This window comes from Centruroides sculpturatus, unplaced genomic scaffold (genome assembly GCF_000671375.1).
Source record: "Centruroides sculpturatus isolate CEXI.00-Female unplaced genomic scaffold, Cexi_2.0 scaffold714, whole genome shotgun sequence".
NCBI lineage: Eukaryota > Metazoa > Arthropoda > Arachnida > Scorpiones > Buthidae > Centruroides > Centruroides sculpturatus.
Genome location: NW_019384967.1, coordinates 346,451 through 372,803, shown reverse-complemented (window position 1 = coordinate 372,803; position 26,353 = coordinate 346,451). Strand labels below are relative to the sequence as shown.

At 35.9% G+C, this 26,353-nt stretch overlaps 1 protein-coding gene across 2 annotated transcripts in view; it reads left to right on the top strand.

The window, feature by feature from the left end:
• Positions 1–26,353, top strand: part of LOC111632535 (ubiquitin carboxyl-terminal hydrolase 37-like) — a 78,169-nt gene that overhangs the window by 3,427 nt on the left and 48,389 nt on the right. For both annotated transcript variants that reach the window (XM_023376978.1, XM_023376979.1), the window contains 2 exons: positions 8,283–8,478; positions 17,898–18,081. In XM_023376978.1, the coding sequence (XP_023232746.1) occupies positions 8,293–8,478; positions 17,898–18,081 (370 nt within the window). In that variant the 5' untranslated portion in view covers positions 8,283–8,292. The remainder of the gene's footprint in view (positions 1–8,282; positions 8,479–17,897; positions 18,082–26,353) is intronic.

The following is a 26,353-nucleotide window of genomic DNA, read 5'->3' as shown; positions in this document are numbered from 1 at the left end:
CTTTAAGCGATCATCATCATGGATCAACTCTGGAGCTGGAACAAGAAAATGGAAGCATTGTTAATTTTTTAGATTTAACTATATCTTGCAAAGATGGTGAAATCGGAACAGATATATACCGGAAACCTACTTATCTTCCTATCGTCATTCCTAGGAACTCCGCAGACCCTGAGCATATAAAAATGGCCGTTTTTCGTTCGTGGATAAGGAGGGCACACACGCATTGCACCAGCGTCTGCGACACTTACAAAGAATTAGAGTATATAAAAAACATGGCGATGCAGCAAGGATACCGTAGAGAAAGAATAGATGCCCTCATCGCGAATTGTCGGAAGCGACTCCCCTCTCAGGGAGGGAATCAACGCAAAGAGAGAATCGTACTCAATTACATACCGTTCCTTAAAGGAATGGTTAAGAAAGTTACCAGGGATAAGGATGTACGGATAGTTTACAAACGTAATCCCACCGTATACAGGCTCTTAAGGAACGATAAAGGCAATTACGAACACAGCGCAATGGCAGGGGTGTACTCTATACCATTAAAAGACCGTAGATTTAACACCAATCTAGTGTACATAGGGGCAACCTTAAGAAACTTAAAGAAAAGGATTGCTGAACATAAGCAATCAGTCAATAAAAACATAGACTCTACGGTGCTTGCGGCCTTTGCCAAGCAGCAGAATATCGAAGTCTTTTGGGATCGGGCGTCGATCATTAAAGCCACAAAATCCAGGCAGGCTGTGAAACATCTGGAAAAACTAGAAATTCACAAGGCGCAAATGCACACAAGCTGTATTAATCATAGGGATGCTGACGGATTATCGTCGGCATGGAAATCCTTCTACGATGAGTGACGTAATTTATGTAAGCGGGAAGATTATATAAGATAATTTTTATTGGATGCATATAATTTATTTTATTTCTTTATTTAGTTTTAACTTTTATAATTCTTAAGATTATTTAAACTTGGTAAATGTTAACGTATTTACATATATTTATGTAACCGCTTTTTGAATTTCGTTTTACGTAATTTTCGAATTTCTTCGTTCGATTCACAAATGTTAACTGATGATGATCGCTTAAAGCGTTCGAAAGCGTTTTTAAATATTAAAAAACGATTTGCTGGATGTTTAAAGGTGTTGATTTTTATTTATTGTGTGGTTCCAGTAAGGAAAGTATTTTATTTATACAGTAATGGCTTCGCCGGCCAAAATTTATAGGAAAGTTGTCCTAAAGTTATGCAGAGCGAGAATGAAATTCGAATTTCTTAGCCAATGTCGGTTGAATGGGGTTTTCCCTATGTCATGTAATCGCTTTTTGAATTTCGTTTTACGTAATTTTCGAATTTCTTCGTTCGATTCACAAATGTTAACTGATGATGATCGCTTAAAGCGTTCGAAAGCGTTTTTAAATATTAAAAAACGATTTGCTGGATGTTTAAAGGTGTTGATTTTTATTTATTGTGTGGTTCCAGTAAGGAAAGTATTTTATTTTTGTTTTAGTCTAGTGAAAATGATCTAAGTGAGAAAAAGTCGCCCCAAATTTTCTGTCGATTGATAAAAAAAAAAAAAAAACAGTTTTGAAACGCTGGGCATCATTGCACAAAAACTTCTTTCAGTTCTTGTCACTTCCTACTTTTCTGCCTAATCTTGCTGCATGGTGTCATCAAATTGCTAGGTATGAAAAATAATTATTAGCTAAATCTAGAATTGATTTGACATCAGTTTGTTAGAAATAGTTTGATGAAATATGATAAATATTTATTTAGATAATTTATAGTCTTAAATAAGTATGTTTTCTGTATCTATATTTAATGTGATTTTTATTCATTCATATCAAAAATAGCAAGTTATCCAAAAAACATTTGTATATTGCCTTTTCTGTTTCTCATTGTGAGCAGTTTTTTGTATATATATCTGTGTGTGCATGATATATATGTTGTATATGTACATATATATAAATTTTATTATACAATATGTGTGTATGATCGTAATACTAATTGAATGCATTTAAATAGATTTACCATAATATTTTGTTCTCAAACAGAAAATATTCACAACAGAAAATAAATCTGTACCTTTAAAATATGACAATATATTTGAGAAAGTTCCTTCTGCTGCTACTAGGCTTGCCTTATATTTTGCAATTTCAAGTGATTTTTAATGTCTGAATGCCTACCATGAGTTACTGAAAATTCTGAAAAGCACTGTTTACATTTCACTTTGTCAATATGATCACAAACTTTTTCAAAATGTATAATCCTTTTTTAATTCATCAGTAAGCACAGTTTCTTTTTAGTATTTTGCAGATTAAATTAATTTAATGCACAGTACAAAATAATTGCAAATGCCCGTTATCAATTTGAACTCAACTAAGATAGGATATGTGCAACAATGACATGTAAGTTTGAGTGTTGCCAACTCTAATTGAAACAAAATATCTAAAAAATGAAATAAAAATATCTGGATCTCATAGACTACATGCTATTATAAATTCTCTGAAAAGGTACCTGGATAAAAAAATAAAACATCTAAATTCATTAGGCAACATGCTATAAATTTGGGGGAAAACATCTAGACAACATTAACCCCTGTATTCACTAACATGAGTTAGTTAAGGTTAAATCTTGAGTCAAACACTAATAACTCTAACTCTAGAGAATCTTCTTATTGGTGAATACGAGGGTAAAAGTACATAGATCTAGATACAAAGTATTTAGATTGGCAACAGGGAGTGTAACAGAAGGGATATTCTAGTTGCCAAATTGCCATTTTACCCGAGGCTACACTATTTTTACTTCTTGTATACTTGGAATTTTTTAAAAATTTTACCAAATAACTGGGAAAAATGACAAACTGGCCAGGATGCAGGGACCACATCATCAAATCAGGACAGTCTTGGTCAAAGCGGGATGTCTGGTGAGCCTACATTTAAATATCTTCATAAATTTAGTTATGGAAAGATGCATGCTTTTATTCTAGCATTTAATTTTTTGTATCTCTCTCTCTCAATGCAATCTTCTTCAAGGAAGCAAGCAAATAAAAGCTACAAAATCAGTATATTTTATGGTTTTAATATTTTTAAAGAATATGGAGAAAGCTAATGATTGAACAGTTCTTAACACTTAAATACATATTTCAACAATAAATTTTGATGTTCGGAACTGTTCAATTGCTATCTTTCTCCGTATTAACTAAGTTTCTCCATACAAAACAATCTTGTGTGGTTAGGCACACTCCTAAATAATGCTACATTGTCACAATCAGGTATAAAACCAACTTTCAAAATACTGCACATGTTACCTTAGTGATAATATAGGCTATCCTTGAACACAAGATAGTTTTTTTTTTTTCTTAATCTGCCCTATAGTAGCATCGATATAGTAGTTAGAGAAGTATCTCTTTACTCGTAACTTCTATATTTACCATATAATATTCAAGTTACTCCTACAGATCCAAAACATCTGTATGGACTATCCCATGTTTGTAGCACAGACTTGTGCAATTCCAAGTTCATTTGTTCATCCACAACATTTGTGGGGTGACAGTTTGGAATGCTGCATGAACTGCATTTTTCAGATCATTGTTTATGGAGTATCTGCATCTTTGCACTTTCACAAACTCCAGAGGGCAAGGTGATGGCTCCTTGGAGGGAAAGGAGCTGTAGACTCTATTGACTATTGTCTGATTTAGTGATTTGGGAAAATTTGGTTCAAATGTATGTGGAAATTCAGTGCAAAATGCACTGGTGCATAATCTTGTTGAAACCATAGTGTTGGTAATTCCTTTTGCTGTGAGCTTGGGAAGCAACCAGTCCTTGAGCATGCTGAGATAATTGTTCCAAGTAACAGGCCCTTGAAGAAATAAGACCTAAGCAAATGTTTTGTAGTTATGCTGACCTAAAACATATGTGGTGGATTATGCTAAATTTCCTCAAAGAAGTGACAATTTTCTTTAGTCCAGAAAAACACATTGAGATTCTGAGCTACGATAAATTGCACATTCATCCAAAAACATGACTTTCCTCTAGTTGAGCAGTTCTCAACTTAATTTTTATCATGGAACTCTTCACCTTAGTAAAAAATTTCAGAACCCTGACAATTTTTAATGATTATAGATAAAATAACAAATAGAAACACCAAAAATAATTTATTCAAAATGCAAAAAAGAAAAAAAGATTAATAATGGCTAGCAAGTAATATTAGTTAATTCAAACTAGTCATTAATGTGAAGGGTTAAACTTTTTCTTTCAATATTTTAAAAAGCACTAGTGTGTAGATCTTTTGTTTGTATCTGCTGCCTTTTCTATCTCTTTACTCTAGAAACATTTGAAGTACTTTACTACATTTCAAAATCCACCTCTTAGCCAATGCTCCATTATACTATATTTTAATTTGGGGTATATTCAAAACTAAATGCACCATAAATTTATAGTGATAATTATATATTTTTATATGAAAAATACTTAAAATATTACAAAACAATTGCAGTGCAAAACTTTAATAATCTTTGACTGATATCCTGCTTATATGCTGTATCGTTATATGATTATATCATTGTGTTTCAACACATTACAGATGACAGAACATTAATTAACTCCTTGGTGATGTGTGACACTCAACTGACTTGAGTGTCCCATCACTAGTATCAGTGTGTAGCTAAGAGTGCGGTTCATCTTGAGTGTCACTTTTTCAGGGCAGCATTTTTGGCATTAAAAAAATTTTAAACACCTTTTTAATAATAAGAAGAGTAAAATTATCAAATATTCCGAGAGTTAACAAGTACAAAAACTATATGACTCATTGGAAAATTTATACTAATATTATAAAGAGGTAATGTTTGTAAGTATGTATGTATGTATGTATGTTTGTTTGCAGCAGGTAATCTCCGAAACTACTCATCCGATTTCAAAAATTCTTTCACCAATATTTAGAATGGAACCTCAGGGTGGACATAGGCTGTATATTATGCTGTTAAACATTATATATCATATAAATTAAAATATATAATCTAGGTTAAGGCTTTTATGTCCAACAAATGGCGCTACGAGTACGATGCCCTAAGTTTGCTTTTTGCGAGGCATTATGCTTTTCTGTGAAAATGAACTAAAGCAGATCATCTTCTATCTGTCTNTATAGGTCGATCTAATAACAGACATATAAATTAACCAATTACAGTGCAAAAGAAGTTTACTATCGATGTTATCTGCCAATAATCTCCATTTTTACCTCTACTTGCTGTGTGATTTTACATGGTGTTTTTTTGGAAATATTGAGATATTTTTGGCCCGGGGTTTGGTACAAAGAATTTAATTGTTGTAACAGTTAAAAAACACATACAGGAAGACGATTGACAGCTTAGATAGCATCAGACTTGTTTACAGTTTGTAAAATACACTCTTGAAGTCGACCAATTTTTTTTGAAAAATTTCTAAAAACGGGAGACTTTCTGTTTTTCGTTACGAATAAATAAAAACGATATATTTGAAGTAGTTTTCTTCACTAATACATCAAAAACACATGCCCACAAACATCCAAAATGAAAAAATCGCGAAAAAAACTATGCGTTTTGAAAAATTGAATTTTGAAACAGGGTTCTATAGAACCCCGCGCGACAAACAGTGCGAGAGTAACTGAACGCGCGTAACCGTGGGTTAAACTGAAGAGGGATGTAACTGTCCAAAATGCATATTTAATAAAGTAGAACAGCAAAAAAGTCTCAAAAGTGTCTAAATGTGTCCTAGAAGGTGTGATAAATTCTCAGATTAGAAGCCGATATAGAAGTTTAATAACCATTAATATTCAAAAGAAGGATAAGAAGAAAATGTCTATCAGAATAAAACTAGTATAATAATTTTTTTATTAATTATTAGTTGTCACCAGAGGGGAGTATCATTCATTATTAAAATTGTGGCGCAAATTTTAAACGGTTTATTATGATTTAAAGCAATGCCTTGTGGAAAAACACTAACAGAGTTGGAAATACGTGAAATTTACCAACTAAAAGGATTAGGACGATCTCTAAGACAAATTTCAGCAGCTATAAATCGATCTACACGTGCTGTGAGAAATGTTTTACCTCAGGGTAAAAATTATGGCAGAAATAAGCGATGTGGAAGGCCTAAACTCCTTACACTGAGAAACGAAAGAAAGGTTTTTCAGCTACTGACGGTCAACAAGTTGTCTGTCAGAGAAGCAGCGTCAACATTGCCAATTGCAGTTTCCCCAGCAACTGTATGGAGATGTATGCATAATCATAAAAATGCCAAATTTACCAAAATGACTGTCAAACTGAAATTAACACAATTGCACAAAACAGCTAGATTAAAGTGGGCCAAAGACAAGATGACATGAAAAGAGGAATGGAAACAAATAGTCTTTTCAGATGAAAAAAAGTGGAATTTGGATGGACCTGACGGTTATAATCACTACTGGCATGATTTGAGGAAGAACGAAGAAGTCAGAATGAGCAGACAGCAAGATGGAGGATCTGTGATGGTGTGGGCAGGATTTGGATGGGGAGGTAAAACAGATATTGTATTCATAGAAGGTAGAATGAATTCAAAAAAGTATCAAGAACTGTTGTATCAAAATTTAATAACTTTTGGACCACTTATTGGGGGAGAAAACTGGCAATTCCAACAGGATAATGCTGCCATTCATACATCAAAGTCAACTAAAAATTGGTTTGCAAAAAAAAAATTACTGTAATGCCATCATGGAGCCCTGATATGAACCCAATAGAAAATATTTGGGGCATTATGAGTCGTCTTGTTTATGGCCAAAACAGACAATATAATACTGTAAATGAATTGAAATTAGCTATTATGGATTGTTGGGAAAATATTAAACAAGAACAACTTCAAAAACTAGTAAAATGTATGCTTGATAGAGTATTTGAACTAATTAAATCAAATGGTGGACCTACAAAATATTGAAACATCACAAATTGTTTTTTGTACACATGTGTTTATACTTTTGAAACCAAACGGCAACTGCGTTTTCTGATAAGTTATTTTTCTGCAAAAAATTCATTGACCTTTGGAGACATCATTAATATAAATAATATTTATGGCCGTTGAATAAGAAATGTTTCTTTCACAAGAAATGTATAAAATTAGTGCTGTATTAGACTTACATAATTTACCTAATTTACATACTGTACAGACGATAGTAAACTCAACTTACTCGTCTAAACTCTTCATAGCGTGGCGCTTCACAGTGGAAAGTATATATATAATTATAATAAAGTTACAATAAATTAAGTTAATATATAATTATATATACAGTACCTAATTTATATATAATTAATATATAATTATATGTACAGTACCTAATTTATATATAATACTGTACAGATGATAGCAAACTCAATTTACCCACCTAAACTTTCCGCAGCGTGGCGCTGGATGGCGAAAGTAGTTCGGCTGCTCATTCACTATTGGTCCAGATTTGACCAATCTTGTTGTGACACGAGTTGGCGACGACGTTTTACGAGTCCCTTTATACGAATACTGCCACAATTTTTTCGCTACGTTATAGGATCCCACGTTATAGGGGGGTTGACTGTATATATTTTTTAAATTTTTATTCACTGCTTCTTGCTTTCTTTTGTTTACTTTCACCAGCACTTTCACTGGATAGAGGTTGCTTGGTAAAATATCTATTTAAAGAGGTTTGGCTTTGCCTACTTTTTAAAATGTTTCTAAAATGACTTAGTCAAATGTCATTACTCCGAGCAGCAATACAGCCAGTGTGAACCTTTTTTGGATGTTTCTTTTCAATAAAATCAGTCACTTTCTGATAATACCTCAAGATTTCCTTTATTGAGTGAGATCCTTCCAGGACAAAGCAAACATGCGGACTGAGACCAATGAACAGAAGTGAATAAAAAATGGCGCTGTGAACTAATGTAACGTTGTATGGTGAGTTTTTGTTCGTATCGTGGAGCAAAAATATGTTCGAATTTCATGTCGTATCCTGAAAATTTTGTATGCTGGGGCATTTGTATCCTGAGGTACCAATGTATATTACATCATTTACATGACATTTGGCATATTGTATGGAAATATATAAATCTCAAATAATTTGAAACTCAATAGTTTGAAGTGGTGATTATTTTGTCCCTTGAATTTTGAACTAACAAGGTATATTTAAGAAAATTACAAAATAGATTTATTTGAAGTGAGAAAATAATTTTTTTTTCCAAAATTTATTTTATTTTTTAAGATTTATTCTATTTTGGTACAAAGAAAATATTTTTAGAATAATTTTTTACTTTTAGGTCATTAAAAATGGTTCTGCGGCCAAAATTCCATGTGGTTGAGGTACATGGTGATGTCAGATATGCAGGTTCAAGTATTGGATCCATTCGATGGAGACAGGGATATTTGAAGATAGTTTGGAACAAAGAAGAACTTGTATGGTGGTGTCATTTATATTTTGAAGCTAAAAACAGAATTCCTGCTTTTCAGCATAAGGTAAGTGCTGATATTAGATAAATTTATATGTACTTAATAATTCATAATTAGAATAAAGTATCAATAAAAAATATACAAAGTCCAATAAAATAATTTGGATTAAAGACAAAGAACCTTGCACTGCAGTTATCAGGGGGAAAACTTTACTGGAAAATAGCTAGTTCTAATATTAAACTTACTAATCTTAGTGATTACAAGAGTGAAATGCTTACAAAACATTTGTCTTTGTGAGTTCTGAAAGCCCAATTGAGAACTATTAAAAACTATAACTTTCATTGCTTGGATATTGTGGTGCACAATGTTGTGTATATTTCCACATATTCACCTTATGCATTGAGGATTTGTCTCATTGCTATTACAGGTGGCGAAGAATATGCACCTGTTATTTAGAACTCTTGAGTTCTGTTGGCAGAACCAGTTAAAGACTACATTGGCTGCCTTACCATCTGATTAAAATCTCTTCTAAAGATATCATCTGTTTGGATTTTTGAAGAAATGATTACTAGGTGCATAGGTTCATACTGTTAAGTGGTCCAAAACTTTCCAACAGTCCTCCCTAAACTATTTGATAGTGGTTTGGGTGACATTGCTGTATCCATATCAGGGGGCTGTTTTTCATCTTCACAGTACAGTGGAACCCTGGTTAACGAACGTCCTGGTTAATGACCAAATCGGTTAACGAACTATTATTTTGCAAAAATTTTGTCTCGGATAACGAACAAAATTCAGATAACGAACTTAACGGCTTTTTGTGTCAAATTTGTAAGCTTGCCGACTTTTAGGGAAAATCAGTTAATCGTGTGTTGGTGATGGTCTAGGGTCCATTCGTACGTTGGTGATGGCAGAGGAGGCAAAGCTGGCAAGTATTTTACAGTGAAAATCGTTTATTAGAACGGGAAGATGCTTACATATTTGAGGTAGTTGGAAATGGCTTATCTACAGTATTTTCTCTCGGCACTGAGGAGTGGCGTATCGCTGGTCCTACGATAGTGCAAGCTGATCAGTCGTAGCCCCAGAGCGGACGAGATGGGTTCGCTTGGTCACAGAAGCGATGGTAGGTGACAGAGCAGCAACGACTGGAGTGGTCCGCGAGACACAACACAAATTTTAGCGTGAACAACTTCAGGCTTAATCCAGACGAAGACGACACAGATTAATCGCCATAGAATTTTTAGGAAAACTGCGTTTTGACCTTGATGTTCGGGGTTTTTATAGTATTTCTTTCTTGAATCTCACCTTACGATTTGTCCTGCATCCCATTCCTCGCTTCCCTATTGCTTTCCTCTCTGTCTTCAGGTGAAAACCGAAACCAGATCAGGTCACGAGAAAGGTTTGTTCGGAGGCATTTATTCGACACCTGTTTGTCGACTCTGATCGGAGATTGTTGTTAAGCCTATAAGCCTTTCGCTCATAATTTAGCCTATTGTTTCTGCTATCTGTCATTTTAGAACTTTAACGATCCTATGTGATGTTTTTTATACCGTCAAATCTTTCCTTTTTTCCGAAAACGTAACCTAGATCGACTGTTTATGAGTTTTCCTATATTTTCATTAAAGAAAACCCATTTTACAAATAAAATTACAAAAATACTGACGGCTAGAACGGATTAATTGTATTTGCATTAATTTCTATGGGAAAAATTGCTTCGGTTAACGAACGGACTCGTGGAACGGATTACGTTCGTTAACCGGGGTTCCACTGTACATGTTTTCAGTAGGTTGGTCATGATTGGACTGATGCCATGATACACCACTTGCAATGATGTGATATTTAGTGGGTATGAATTGTGCAATATGACATCAAAATTGTCATACTTATCAGTTCTATTAAAATATATCTTGCCATCAGAACTTACTTCTTGAATGTATGCTTTGATTAAAATATAAGTTTGAAATATATTAATTTATTTAGTTTAAATATATTTGAGAGAAAAATTTACAATTGTTAGATTTTTAAGATTTATGAAATATTGAACTCATGGGGATAAATAAACCTTGGATATGAAATACATTGCTGTCCATCCAAAATGCAACACCCTGAAGGAAGCATCCAAATCAAGTAAAATTTGCACCATGCATTTGTGGCAATGAGATATGCAAATGATTAGCATTTCAGCACAAATGCATATCATGGGCACCTGTTACACCACCTGCAAGCACTATATAAAGGGAGAATAGAAGGCCATTTTGAAGTACTGGAATTGTTCTTTTGTGCATTTTTTTTTTTTGGCGTAAGCAGCTTCAGTATGCTTCAGTAAGAAAATAAGCGTTTTTCGATCACGTTTCTGAGTTTGACCAAGGAAGAATAGTTGTCTATAGGGATATCCTTCAGAGAAATTGGTGATTGTGTCAGACATAACCAAGCAACTGTGATGCGGGTCTGTAACCACTGGATGCAGGAGGGAACAACAGACCAACAGGACTGATTGCACACACCTCGTTGCACCACTGCATGTGATGACAGGCATATCGTGCGCATGGCAGTGATGGATTGCTGTGCCACATCATGAACCATATCACAACAAATTCGGTCTGCTGCGCAACAATCGGTGTCCATGTGTACCCAGGAGAACACCCTCCGGCCACCCCCACTGTACCCTGTCCAAGGTATACCAGCAGTCTTGTCCTCTTTTCTTTATGCTACCCTATCTACAATTTTTGTTCTCCTTCCTTTGATTGATGACTCGGATGTACGTTAGTTTGTTAGTTGATTTGATTTCGTATTCTACTTTGCTTCCTTAGTATACTTTTCATTGCTTCACTAACTGTCTGGAAGTATTCTTTTCCTAATATCACGCTGATTTCCTTCTGTCCTGCACCAGATTCTAGAGATAATTCCATAAATATGTCTGTTTTTCTTCTTTCCTGGTCATAGATTGGGCACCATAGAAGTGTTTGTTCTGCACTGTCTTCTTTACCACATTCACAAAGCGAGGAATCCTCCAACTTAAAGCTGTGCAGTTTTTGTCTAAAGTCCCCATGACCTGTCAGAAACTGCATGGTGTAGTAATCACTGTGCATCCATTTCATCTTTTGCCTTTTCTCTATGTTGTTAATTATCTTGTATGTATGGCGTCCTTTTGTGCTTTCAGTCCACTCTTCTTGCCATTTTCCTAGTAGTAGTCTGTCTATTTCTTTTTGTCTCATTTTCTTTTCTTCTGCCATTATTACTTCAACGAATTCTCAGTCATATACTGTGAACTTTTCGCCCTTTCTGATGTAGTACCGGGCGTACGCCTTCCACAGTTCGTGGTGGATGGGTGCACATTTGCCAAAACCTGGAGTGCAGCTGCAGAGCAGGTGTTATAGCCCTTTAAGACCCTTAAGAGGGCAGTCCTCTGAGCGCTTAATATCTTACATTTACCATGGGCATTCAGCTTTTCTGCCCAGGCGGTTGCAGCATATGTGATGATCGGCACGAAGAGGCCCTTATAAAGGGTAGACATTGCTCTCTGGTCAAGTCCCCATTTGGCTTTAGCTATCCGGCCGAGGCAGTTAAAATAGTTTGCTGTTCTATTTATAATATCCTTTATATGGTCCATCACACAGAAGCCTTTTCCTATTGTCAGTCCAAGATATTTCATTGGTTTTTGCATCCTTATTGGTTGACCATACAGCCTAATCGTAGATGGTCTGTTTATGCACATGGTGCCTTTTAGCAGCACCATAATTGTCTTTTCTGCTGAGAATTTCAGTTTATGGGCTTCTGCCTAGATTTCCAGTTCTGTCATTAGTCTTAGACCTTTTGCTTCTAGATCTCTTCTGCTGTTTCCTTTGAGTATAATCACTTCATCATCTGCATATGCTATGACTGGGAATCGTAGATTTTGTACAAGCCTTAGGTTTGAGTCAAAAACTAAGTTCCAGAAATTGGGACCCAGCAAGGAGCCCTGCAGGCATCCGCGGTGAATCCTCTTTGTGACTTGTAGGATGTTGTCTATTATCGTAACTTTGCAGTCTTTTAGGTAGTCTTTGACTAACCAGTAGAGGTTATATGGGCAATTCCTGTCAACCAGCTCTTCAAGTATATTGGGCCATCAGAGATGATCAAATGCACCCACTATGTCGAAGAATATCCCAAGTATGTACTTCTCCTCTGACCATTCAACAATTTTCCTGAGTTTTATGATGGCATCCATAATTGAATGACCTGGCCTAAAGTCGTATTGGCAGTTTACTGTTCTATCTTCTATATCGGTTTTCATTCTAAGCCTGATAAGGCCTTTGAGTGCTTTACCAAGGAGCGGGAGAAGGCAAATTGGACGGTATGACCTAGGGTCACTCCTTTCTCTTTCATCGGCCTTTAGGATAGTAATCAGCTTCCCCTCCTTCCATTCTGCTGGGAAGATGCCAAACTCCAAACATGCATTTTAACCTTTAAGGAGGTCAGATTCTATTATTTCATAAGCCTCATCGAGAATGACTTTGGTTATGCCGTCTTTCCCTGGGGCCTTGCCCCTTTTCATTCTACTAATCACACATTGTAATTCCGACTCCCTGAAAGGGGTACTGGCCTTTTCACCTCAGTGTGAGTCTGCCTTTGGATTTCCTGTTGTTCAGGCATATCCTCTTCTATAATATCTGGCTTAAACTACAAGTCTAGGATGTTGGACGTTGCCTGTCTCCAGTCTGTTGTTGCTTTTGTGCCTGTTCTTATAGGGCCTAGGGTTTGTGTCCTTTTAACTTTGCCAGTCTGTAATTTGTAAGCCAATCCCCATGGGTTTGTCTGCCCCATCTCAGTAACATATTGATGCCAGCTCTTTTGTTTTGTTTCTTTAACTGCCTTTTGGAATTCTCTTTTGAGACGATAGTAATCCATCCTTAGCCTTCCCCTTCTCACCGTATCTCGCTCCCTTTGGTACACTCTGCGAGCTCTGTACGTTTTGTGTTTTAAGCATTTCTAATCTACTGTTCCACCATTTCTGCCTTTGGGTGGTTTGTTTGAATTTTGGAATAGAGATCTCTGCAGCCTTTGTTATGGCCTTCTGTATTGCATAACATTTGTGAGACTAATCGGGGGTAGGATGTTTACGAGGATGTCCCTCTCCTACCACTTACTCGACTCAAGACCTTGAGGTCCGGTCTCACTTGTCTAAAGGATGGGAAAAAAGGGTTAGGAGAAAGGATCGTTAGATTCTTTCACCTGTCAGGATCTGACACCAATCTGTCAATTTATCGCGGATAGATACGCGGNTCTATATAATAAAATCTATTAATTAAAAAAATTAAAAAACTATCGGAAGTCGTTTTTGACATCAGAAAGCAGCTTTAAATAACTTTACCGAAGGAAAATCGGTGCGCTACAACTTTAGAATGATAAATTAATTTTGATAAAAAACTCCCATTAAAAAAACATTAAGCCTTAATCGAGCCTTATCAAAGGCTCATTAAAATCGCGATAAAATTTTTTCGCGTGCGCAAAAAATTCTGAAAAAATTTGGGGACCTAAAAAACATTCCAAAAATTCAAAAAAAATAATGTTTTCAAAAGTGGCCTTAACGACGTAACGCTATAAAACTTGCTCGAGTCACACTCGAGCGCGGCTCAGAAGGGGTTAAAATAGTTCGTGAGTCGACGTAAGTCCGCAAATCGTAGAATAGTTCTATCGAGGATGGACGAGAGGTAGGTAATCCACACACACACACACAAAGTACAGAACAATAACTTTTTCCCCCTGTGTCGTCATTGCACTTGTCTTTTATATGGGGGCTCTGTTTTCGAGATGTCCCCCATGTACGTCACAGGTGATCATCTTCTTTGACCAATGATGGGCAAAGTGACAAACTTATGACACAACAGTTAACTCATCTTCTACAGGGAAGTATTGTCGTGGAAACGGAGTTTTTATGAGCGATTTTTATGAGAAAATTTGTCGGTTGTTTTTTTCTTTTTGTGTTAACCCTAACTTTTAATCTAATGAATAAAAATATTCGAATCTTAAATCCGGGCCCTCACACATTGCTTCACTGCGTCTGTACTGTTACTGATGTCAACAACTCTTCATTTCTATATCTCTGAGGTGAGGATTTTCCTGAATAGCTCCCAATTGGCTTTCCTTGTGTTAAACTTTCCGAGTTCAGTGCTGTTCGTTCTGTCCTGTGGAGGTGATTTCGTAGCTTATAGCATTATGGTCACTTGATGACCAGTCAGTGTGAACTGCCCAGTTGCTCACATAGGGGAGGAACTCTTCGCTCACCACTGTTATATCTATGTTAGATTCCCCTTGACTTGAGGAGAATGTGCTCGCTTGATCTGGAGCGTTTATAACAGACAAACTGTGATCTGCGAGTAGAGCTAAGAGTTTTTCACCATTGCTATCTATCCTGTTCGATCACTCCCCCAGGTTGGGGACTTAGCATTGCCGTCCACACAGATGACAGTATGTTTGTTTAGAAGTCTCCTGAGGACTGTGTCTAGTCTATCGAGTCCTTCTTCAATTGGAGTGCCAAATTGGAAGTAGGTGCTTATTAGGTAGAAATTAAAGTGCCCATGATTGATTTGTGCACAGACACGGTGAGAGCTGTTAAGTTGCGATAAGTCTAGAATGGTGAGGCTGTTGTTTATAATTGCTATGGCTGCCCATGGAGTTTCATTACTTTTATTTCCTTGTATTATCCTTGTCTTGATGTTATATCCTGCAATTTTTCCTTGTATGGCATATGGTTCTTGTAATGCCAAAATGTCTGTATGATAACTTGTCATTGCTTGCTTAGCTCAGAGGGGACAATTTGGCCTCTGCCGCCATTAACCTGGATAATTTTAATTACGTTGTTAGCCTTTATTCATAGGAGACAGTATTAAGGTATCTCTCCACTGCAACTTTATACGCCGTACACTGTTTGCTGTTTCTACTGTGGTTATGTGGCTTGCCTATCTTCTTGCAGGATGCACACTTTGCTGCCTCTTTTTTCTTTGGGCAATCAGTAAACTTGTGTCCTGTTTTGGTGCAGTGGGAGCACGTTTGTGTCGAGTCCTTACAATATTTTGTTATATGGCCAAAACTTTGGCATTTAAAGCAACGGCTAATGGCAAAATAGTCCTTAACTTTACAGCTGCAGTAGTCAATATACAGCCTTTCTTGTACCAGTAATTATTCTCTGAGCCCTGGCGAGACTTCCATCACCCATTTTAAATAGGAGTCTCAGGTCTTGTTTTCTGTCTCTCTGGGCAAAGATTTCTAGATTCATTGCCTGGATAACGTCAGGCAGTTCTTTTTCCTCTGTTTCTGGGCACATCATATATTAATACTATCACTCGTGGATTGCGTTTATTGATTGGCTGGGATTTGAGCTCATTTTCTTTCATTGTGCTGTTCTCAGTTAGTTTCTGTACGTCCTCGTCTCCCTCCACCTCTAGTATAAGTCCTTTATCCTGAAGTTTTCGGATTTGTCTGAATCTGATGCCATCGCTTCTTGGGTTGATTACTCTCATGAATTTTGTTTTCACATTGTCACTATCTTTTGAAATGCCCGGGTCTTCGGGCCTGACAAAGAGAATCTTCTGCGGCCTTTTCTTTGGCGTGACCGCTTTGCTTCTGTTCTCTGGTATAATCTTCTTTGCCACTTCTGCGTAACTTTGTGACATACATGTTGGTTGTGTTATGTTCAACATCTCAGCCTGTTTCTCTAGCTTCCCTTGAAGCTTTTCATGCTCTGTAAGGAGCTCTTCTACTAGGTCCTGAAGGGTGCCCACATGGTCTAAGACTTTCTCAGTAGCCCATTTGGTAATCTTGTTTTCCTTGTCCAGGCATGTAGCCTGTAGTTCTGAGACGATTCCTCTAAGTGAGGACATTACTCCTCTAAGTGAGGACATTACACCTTACTCCTTACACTTGTTGTTTCTGTTTCTTTTGGCCGTCGTTTACTTGTGGGTGGGAAGAAAGACTGTCTGTCCCCACTGCTAGCCCGCTTACGGCTACTCATTTTTAGAGTATCCATCTCTGGATCTTCGTCATCTTCTGATGTGAGGGGTTCACATTGTATTCTCAGCACTTTTAACTCTTTTATATCATTTTTGGATATTTCATAAGATTTTGTGGAGAGGAAACTCCAAGCCACTTCAGGCAACTTCTACGCCCTTTTGTTACTTGTCCGTTCCAAGCTGCTGTGGCCTCCAGCCCTACCCCCTAGTGGCCTCGGCAGAGCCCCCGCCACATGCCGCAGGGCCCTCTCCAGTCGCCAACTGGCACTACGATGTGCAGCGAGATTATGCACCTACTGATAGGGCAGCCAGCCTCATATGGCTAGAAGAAGCTGGGCCCCTGTACTATTGGGCGGCCTGGGAGTGCGTACCCAGTTTTAGGCTGTACCCTCTGGGGGAGGACCTTTGACCCAGCCTGTCTCTTCCAGAGCAACGTCTGAAGCGGGTCCATTGACTTCAGGAACTCGAAGCCGCTGCCACACTATTTAGTTTCACCCAGGGACATCCTGGGCTACTAGGCCACCCCGCTGCTACCAGGCAAGTGCATACGGCTTGTGGGGGATGAGACCCCACCCTTTGGGGTGGTGTCCATGTGTACCATTCGATGTTGTTTGCAGCAGAGTGGAATGTCCGCAAGATGTCCATTTCCACATTTACTGTTGAGTCAAAACCACAGATGTTTGTGCCGGCAATGGTGCGATGAATGACAGACATGGACAACTGAATGGAACAACATTGTTTTTACTGACAAATCCCACTTCTACCTGCAACACCATGATGGTCGGATTAGAGTCTGGAGACACCATGGTGGGAGACTGCCGAACTGTTGCCTTATGCATTGCCATACTGGTCCTAGACCTTGTATTATGGTTTGGGGTGGTATTGGATTCCATTCCTGCACCCCCTAGTACGCATTGCCGGTACACTGACCATCCAGCACTATATTTCTGAAGTGTTGGAGCCTGTTGTTCTCCCATACCTTCAGAGCTTGCCAACAGACACATTCCAACAGGATAATGCACGACCACATGTGGCACGCATTGCTCAAGACTTCTTCACCTATCAGATTGCATTGCTGCCTTGGCCTCTTTGTTCTCCTGATCTCTCACCTATAGAAAACGTCTGGTCAATGATTGCAGAATGAATGGCCCGGGATACACCACCCGCTGCTACATCATATCAACTTTGGCAATATGTGGAAGCAGCATGGAATGCTATACCCCAACAACATATCCAAAGCCTCTTTGAGTCAATGCCGAGGCGTGTAGCAGTGGTTACAGCCAGCAATGGTGGCAACACTCCATATTGATTCCATCATCTTCCTCACGTCAAAAGAGACTGTATTTTCAATCATTAGATCTTTGTGCAACGTGTTATCACAGCCAAATTTATTTGGGATATCTCTGGTCCTTCTTAGTGTTGCATTTTGGATGGCCAGAAGTGTATTTCAATAAATAACTTTAGAGTATGTGGTGTTTTAAAAAACTTTTTTAATTTCAGTTAACACAGAAGAATTTACAGAATGTGCCAAAGAGTTCAGACAATGCTGAGAAGAATGGATTTATACATGTTATTTTCAAAAATCATTCAAATATTTGGATAAGACGCAATAACAACACATACAGCAACAGCTTTTATGTGTTAGCTAACCTGTTGCGAGAGATAAAAGATGGATATTTTTCAGGTAAAATTAAGTTTTATATTGGGGGGGGAAATTTTTCCTTATGCATTTTTACTGTCTCCCTCTTCAGTATTTTTTTTGTACATTTTCAGCTTTTTGTGAATAATTGTGATTTTTCTTTTTTTCTCAGTTCTTTTAACATTACTATTGTTTCAACTGTTTTCTTCAATAATAATTTCTGTTCTTCTTATCATTGTTTCATTTTTTATCTCATCATTTCCTTGTTGCACTTTTCAAAAATTTTATCCTTGCATCCCTTTTTTCCCATTTTTCAACAGTAAATTGGAAATTGTGAATATGAAAATAGGAACTAGTATGTGCATATGTGGTATGTACTGTATAGTACATAAAAAAATTTTGGCTTTAGAAAATACTTAACATAAATTCCAAAGGATTAGAACAGTAGTTTCATTTGAATATGATATATGGAATATTAATTTAAAATATATTCTAGGGATTTTTAAAGTTGTTTTTAACTCAGCTTTAGAATTTGTCTGTAAAATTAGCTATTTCATTTTTAGAACAAAATTTTGTTAGATGTAATGTTTTTGTATTGTAGTACCTAATAAAATTTTTGAGTTGCTAGCTTGTTTGCACTACAATTTTGCTTGTAATTTGTTGAACTGTTCAACTATTCTTTATATATATCTTCCAAGAGTAAGCTTTTAATTTTCTATGTATTTATGGATTTTGAAATGCAGAAGTTTTGATCAGTACAGTGAAATAAATTCAGCAAGAAAAATTTTTTGTGGGTATTAATTAATTTCTTAATGAATTTTACTTACTTAAACTTTGATTTGTCTTGTAAAATCTTATTTTCTATTTAAAATTTTTCTCAGTTACAACTGTGCTATTTGCAATATCTATAGTTTAAAGATCAATTAAAACATGATTTTATTTAAATACTTAATATTATTACTTGGAAAATTTATGCTAAATATGTATATTTGTATTAATATTATTAGTGATGGAATGATTGGAAATCAGGAATCAAAAAAATTGAGCATTTTCTGGGAATCTTAATTGAACAAATCTAGTTACGATTTCCAAGTCCTAAAACAATTCTTCCTATTTTGTAAGAAAATTAATTATTTGTTTTATTTGAAGATTAATATCTAATTTTAAAAGTTTCCAACAATTAAGTATTGGTTTATTGGAAACATTTAAGTTGACAAAGCGATATCTATCAAGACAGATTTTTCTTTTGTATGGTCAGAGTGATGGGAGATTGCACTTGGTGAGTACTAACTGTGCCTATTTTAGGATAGATAGGGTGACTTTAGGGTTGTCATCCAGTTAGCATTGCTGGTCAAGCCATGACCAGCAGTCTGTAATCTGTATCTGGTTTGTATATAGTCCCTATATTAAAAGCAAAATGGTCCATCACTGCCACACACAAATAATGTAAACTTATAAATTAATATGATTTACAATGCGAATATTTCAAAACAACTTTTAGGCAGTTTTTAAAAACATTATTTTAATTTTCAGTTGATTTGATTTTAATTGTAATGGATTGATTTTATTTTTAATTTTTGGTTTCGGTTTCAGTGTAAAGGCGAGTTTTAATTATTTTATTTTTAATAATTTTTATTTATTTAATTTTGCATTAATTTTTGCATGCATTTTTAATCCTTGATACGATTTTTTTTAATTAATTGCAATTTTTTTTTCTATTACAACATAACTATAGAAAGTGTTTAATGTTGTTTTGCACAAAAGATTACTAAAAAATTAAAATAAATTTAAATTTGATTATTTCATTAATTTTTGTTTTATAAATTTGCCTGCTCTTTAAAAATTTTAATTATAAGTGAGTTAACATTGATTGACCTATTGGGCTATCTAGTTTCAAATCAAGGTCGGTGATCAACAAAAATATTTAAGTGTCAGAAAACCAGTTTAAAATATAAACTAAATTATATAAGAATTTATATTTAATATTTAGTATGCTTACTTATAATGATAAAATTACTCTCTCATTATAATTATGAATGTTTTTATTATGATTTACAGATAATGCTGTAATATATTAAATTTTCAAATGCAATTTGCACGATTCTAAGTAAAAATACTTGGTTGGCAAAGTTTACTGCCATTTTGAGTTTTAAAAATTGATTTTTCAAGATGAGACAGTCTAGACCAGCATTTCTCAAACTGTGGATACATTAAAATTTTAGTAGGTTGCAAAATGATAATATCTTCAGCAGAAATACTTGTAATACTGAAATATCTACTGTATAGAGCTGAAAAATGGGCATTTTCTTTCTATCACTGTACGCCAAAAATGGCCACTAGGGGCACTCCTAGCTATTATTTAAATTAACAATATAAATTATTTTATATTTTTACAGTATATTATTATTTTTATTTGTAATTTAGTATGCCCCGATGCCTGTATCAGACCTTTCAACTTGTTTTTAAAGAACTATGAACAATAGATTCATCTGTGAAGTACTGAAAGTTTTTAACAACTTTTTTCTTATAATTATTATTATCATTTAGTAATAAAATTAAGATTATAGAATGTGCACATATGAAATTGATTTCTCTTTTCTATTTTGAATAACATCAAAATAGATATTTTATGTAAGGTCACAGTCATAAAGTGTTTTCAAAGCCGTTGCAATTTAAATTATTTCCTTGTTTATTCAAACATTTAAGTTTATTGTCATACATAACAATAAATTATAAAAAATAAGTAATGGATGAATTTTGGTGCAAGGGTATCAATAAATAACTTGTAAAAGAATTTTTTTTTTGTATCTGTACAAAAAGAAATTTAAAATCTTAAAATCTGAAAAGTACATTTTAAAAAATTATTCATTAAATTTATAAAAAAATTGTAATATTTTTCAGTTAACCTAAAGAAGGCCATTAAACATGGCTGAAAATGTTTGTTCTCTCAAGAAACTCTAGAAAATGTGTAAAAAGGTTTTGTGAAAGTGATTTAAAGAAGTTCTAGCTTTCCATGCATGGAATTGTAATGTTTTTCAAAGTAAAAAGACTTTTGAGTAATTTTGAAACAGTCTGTTTTAATTACAATCATCAGTCTTACATTTTTTAATGGTTACTTCAATTTTAGTTTTTATTATTGAAATTTAAGTTATCAGGCCAATTTCAACTTGTAACATTGCCTTAACAGCTCTACATGCAAAATGTAAATTTCTTTAGTTAAGGTGTGTGTGAAATTTATACAGACACGAAAAAATTAAAGTGAAACCTAAATTTGCTGTATTAAGTGACAAATGTTTTATTAAAAATAACATGGATTTACATGTTTCCACACTGCAAAATAAGAATTTTAATCAAACATTAACATTTTGTCACTAAAAATAATATTTTTGAAAATTTTGTACAAAAAAAACTGTTACATATTTATCCGTACAGGTTTCAAATTGCAAAGTTTTCTTACAATTTGATGGCCAATGTAACCACCATTTAACTTAATTACATTAAATACTCGATTAGGCATTGTTTCAATTAGATTCTGAAGGAATTCAATCTTAAGTTTATCCCAACTATCTGAAATTGCTGCCTTCGAATCATGAATTGTGGGAAACTGCTTTCCATTGTCATAAACTGTACGAACCATCATCCCCCCAAAGATTTGCCATCGGATTCAGGTCAGGGCTTCTAGCAGGCCATGTCATTAGATTAATATTTTTACGTTTAAACCACATTTTTGTTGATTTAAAGGCATGCACAGGGGCATTGTCTTGTTGAAAGATCCAATTTGGTCCAGCTTCCAATAAATGATTTTCAAGCATGCCTTGATACTTCTCTGAATTCATTCTTTGAGTTATAAATGCTAAATCTGTGGTTTCTTTGAATCCAAATGCTCCCCACACCATTATTGATCCCCCACCCATTTGGCATTTTGAAAATATTTGTTTTTTGGTTCTTAAATCGTGCCAATAATAACTTCAACCGTCTGGACTATCTAAGATGAATTGTTTTTCATCACTGAACAAAACTTCAATCCATTCTTTGGACTATGTCGTGTTTTTGTGCCCAATCAAGTCTGTCACTTATGTGCTTTAATGAAAGTGGTGGCATTATAGCTTTTTTTCTGAATTTTAGCATTGGAGATTTATTTAAAACTCTCCACACTGTTGTGCTGCTACAAGGCAAGTCTAATTCTTGTTTTATTTTTCTTACTGATGTTTGTTTTGTGGAGCAAACCTTGATGATTTGTCTTCAGTCTCGAGGTATAAGCTTGGGTTTTGGACCTGTCTTGAATTTTGGTACATCCTAGCCACGTCTTTTTGATAAATAATCATCAACAGTTGATTTTGGATGATTTATATATGCTGCAATTTTTCTTATTGACTTTCTTTGTGATTTATAGGCATCAATCTGCCCTTTTTCATAATCAGATAAATTCTTTGTTCTACCCATTTTAGAACATTGAACACCATAAAGAATTTTTATTACAATTAGATATGTAAGCTGATTTGCATATTTAAATGCTTCAAACTAAACAATATTCTGTTTAAGTCATGAAATGAGTGCCTGTCTGGATAAATATGTAAGTTTTTTTGTACAAAGTTTTCAGAAATATTTTCAGTGACAAAATGTTAATGTTTGATTAAAATTCTTATTTTGCAGTGTGGAAACATGTACAGTAAATCCATGTTATTTTTAATAAAACATNGGTTTGTATATAGTCCCTATATTAAAAGCAAAATGGTCCATCACTGCCACACACAAATAATGTAAACTTATAAATTAATATGATTTACAATGCGAATATTTCAAAACAACTTTTAGGCAGTTTTTAAAAACATTATTTTAATTTTCAGTTGATTTGATTTGGATTTCAATATAAAGACCAGTTTTAATAATTATTTTGTTATTTTTAAATTTAATTATTATTTTTAATAAAACATTTGTCACTTAATGCAGCAAATTTGGGTTTCACTTTAATTTTTTCATGTTCGTATAAATTTGAAACACACCTTATAAGCATTAATGCAGAATTTTATTTTGTTACAGCAGTGTTTTTCAACCTTTTTGAATATGCGACCCCTTTACAAGTTAAAAAATTCTAATGACCCCCCCTAGGGCCATATTAAAACTATATCGGTGATTTAAAAAATTATGTATTTAATTTTCTTTGTTGAGAGAAATTACTGTTGATGACTAAAATGAGAATTTAAGGAGAAACGACAATAAGTTAAGACACGTATAGTATGTTACTTCCATCTTATAATAACAATGGTTTCGGAGTGCTGTTGACTTTTTCTTTTTTTTTTTATTATGAGGGTTTTTCACTTCTACTTCTCTACTTATCACTTCTTTTTACAAGTCAGCTCAACTCTTTTTCAGCAATCATTTTCTGGGGTGGGCTGTACCCACCCAGGCCCCTCCCAGGCGACACCCATCATTCGGACCTAAATGTCAATCAAAAAACCAACTGTACTGTATAATAAACAGGTACAGCCTTCTCGCTGAAATTGTAGTTTTTTTTTAATTTAGTGTAGGACCTACAAACACTTGTCTTTTTCTTTTACCCGCAACCTCCCGTGTAAGGCTTCGCGACCCACAGGTTGAAAAACACTGTGTTACAGTGACTCCTGTTCATCAGTTTTTTAAGTTTATATTATAAACAGTTAGGTTTTGGAACTATTACAAATATACATGTGAGCAAAAAGTTTGAGAAATGCTGGTCTAGCTATCAGTAGCTCAAGTGAATGAATTAAACCCCTCGATGTGGGTTCCTGTCCGTGGTGAGGGGACCTCCCAGAGATGGTTTAGTAATTTTTCTTTACCATCTCTGGGATCTGAACGCCCACCCATGTGTTTACCGTGCTTGGTGTCCCGTACGCCGGAAAGGGGGATCCTGGTAGTTGAGGGGCAACACAACGTCCCCAACACACTGCTTTGGCCCCTGCTTCGGATAAATGGGAGGCTCAAATCGGGCTCCGTTTGAGTCAATCGGCTGGTCGTTGAGTCATTCTTGACCTCGGCTTGGAGTCAACTGATCGATGCAGACTGGGCGGACATGTCATACAAGATGTGCTCTTCTTGACTGCATTGTGAGGGTATAGCTCCTGGGAAACCCTGGTGTGACGGTCTATGGGACTCTCCCATGTGACGGCATCCCCTTGTTGGGCCCCGTGGTGGGTGGGGTCACTAGGAGCCGAATATTTTTTTCTAAATATGGATTCTCTCAAATCTAAAACATCTAGTATACCACCAAAAGATGTCAGTTCCGCAAATCAACCAGCCTACCTTATTGTTCACGCTACGGGAGAAACACCTCTGTCTAAACGTTCTCCCTTTCTAATTCAGAAACTTTTTGAATCAACTATTGGGCATGTTAAAAAAATCCAAAAATTGAGGTCGGGAGATCTACTCGTAGAAACAGCCTCCCCTCAACAGTCAGGAAAACTTTTGAACATGAAGTCTCTAGGAGACATACAAGTCACTATCACGCCACACACAAGTTTGAACTCATCACGTGGTGTGATATCTGAAATTGATCTGATGTCTGAGGACGAATCAGATATTCAGATCGGCCTTTCAGATCAAGGAGTTACTGCTGTACGACGCATCTCCATTCGTCGAGATGGCAAGATAATTCCTACAAAACATCTAATCGTCACATTTAATAAACCAACAATACCATCTTTTCTTACCACAGGATATTTGCGCTGCTCGGTTTGCCCATATATTCCAAATCCGCTGCGTTGTTTCAAATGCCAGCGATTTGGACATTCCCAAACATCCTGTCGAGGCAAAAGTTTATGTGCACAGTGTGGAGTTGAAGGTCACCAGAGTACTGAGTGTACCAGCACTGCATGCTGTGTAAACTGCAAAGATGCCCATCCTGCCTACTCCCGAAAATGCACTGCATGGCAGAAAGAGAAAGAAATTCAGCAATTGAAGATTGTCAATAACATATCTTACCCAGAGGCACGTCGCATGGTCACTTTAAGTGCACCAGTGAAACAGAAGACATTTGCTGCTGTTCTGAAATCCACAAAGACATGTGGAGTTCAGACAGACATTTCTGTTTCACCAAATGAATCTCTGACTCGCCATGAAAAATGTCTGCTGATACCATCTACCAAAGAAAAAGAACAAAACAAGACAAAACCAATCATACCTAAAACAGGGGTAACAACTAGGAATGTGGGTTCCAAAAAAGCCAGTAAGAACCCTCTTAATAAACAACAAATGAAAGCAGCCCTCTCTAAATCCAAAAAATCGGAGACTCAGTCTATGAGTGAGTTCTCTGACTTTTCAGACGAAGAGACTAATAAGGAGGTGACACCACCAACGTCACCTTTAAAAGAAAAAGCCCCTGTGAAATTAAAGAGGGATAACCTTGCTAAAAATGCTGCCTCAAACACATAATGGATTATAAAATAATCCAATGGAACTGTCGTGGTTTCCGCAACAACTTCTCTGACATTAAACACTTGACATCATCTACCTCATCTCTCTGCGTGGCACTCCAGGAAACCCATCTGAAACCTGGAGAAAGAATTACTTTAAAAGGATTCAATCTCTACCGCAAGGATGATGATAGCCACAACCGTGCCAGTGGCGGTGTGGCTATTCTGGTTTCAAATCGCATTCCATCCTTGCCGATACAAATAACAACAGAGCTGCAAGCGGTGGCAGTCAAAATTTCAATTGGCGTAACTGTCACAGTCTGTTCTATATACTTGCCACCAGATGTCAGAGTCAATGAGGATGAATTGGATGCATTAGTTGAACAGCTGCCAACTCCATTCCTTTTACTGGGTGATTTCAATGGCCACAATCCTATGTGGGGCAGTCCCGACATCAATCGTCGAGGCAGAGCCATTGAGAGATTTATAGGTAATCACCAACTGTATCTATTTAATACTGGAGAAGTGACATACTTCCATGCCCCATCAAGAACATTCACTGCCATTGATCTATCATTAGCAACTCCGAATCTGTTTTCAGCATTTACATGGGAGGTTGGATCTAATCCACTCTCTAGTGACCACTTCCCAATATTTCTAAAATATCGAGGCAGAGAAAGCTGTGAAACAGCCCGTCCACCACGCTGGAAACTGGAAACGGCAGATTGGCCTGCATTTTCCTCTTTGGCTAACATCACTGAGGAAATGGTCAATACTGCTGATATCAATGATGCAGTTGAAGTTGTCACTTCGAGTATTATTCAGGCAGCTGAGAAAACAATGGGAAAGACATCAACAAGATACCCAAAGCATCCGAAACCATGGTGGAACCAGAATTGCGAGGCAGCATTTAAAGCACAAAAGAAAGC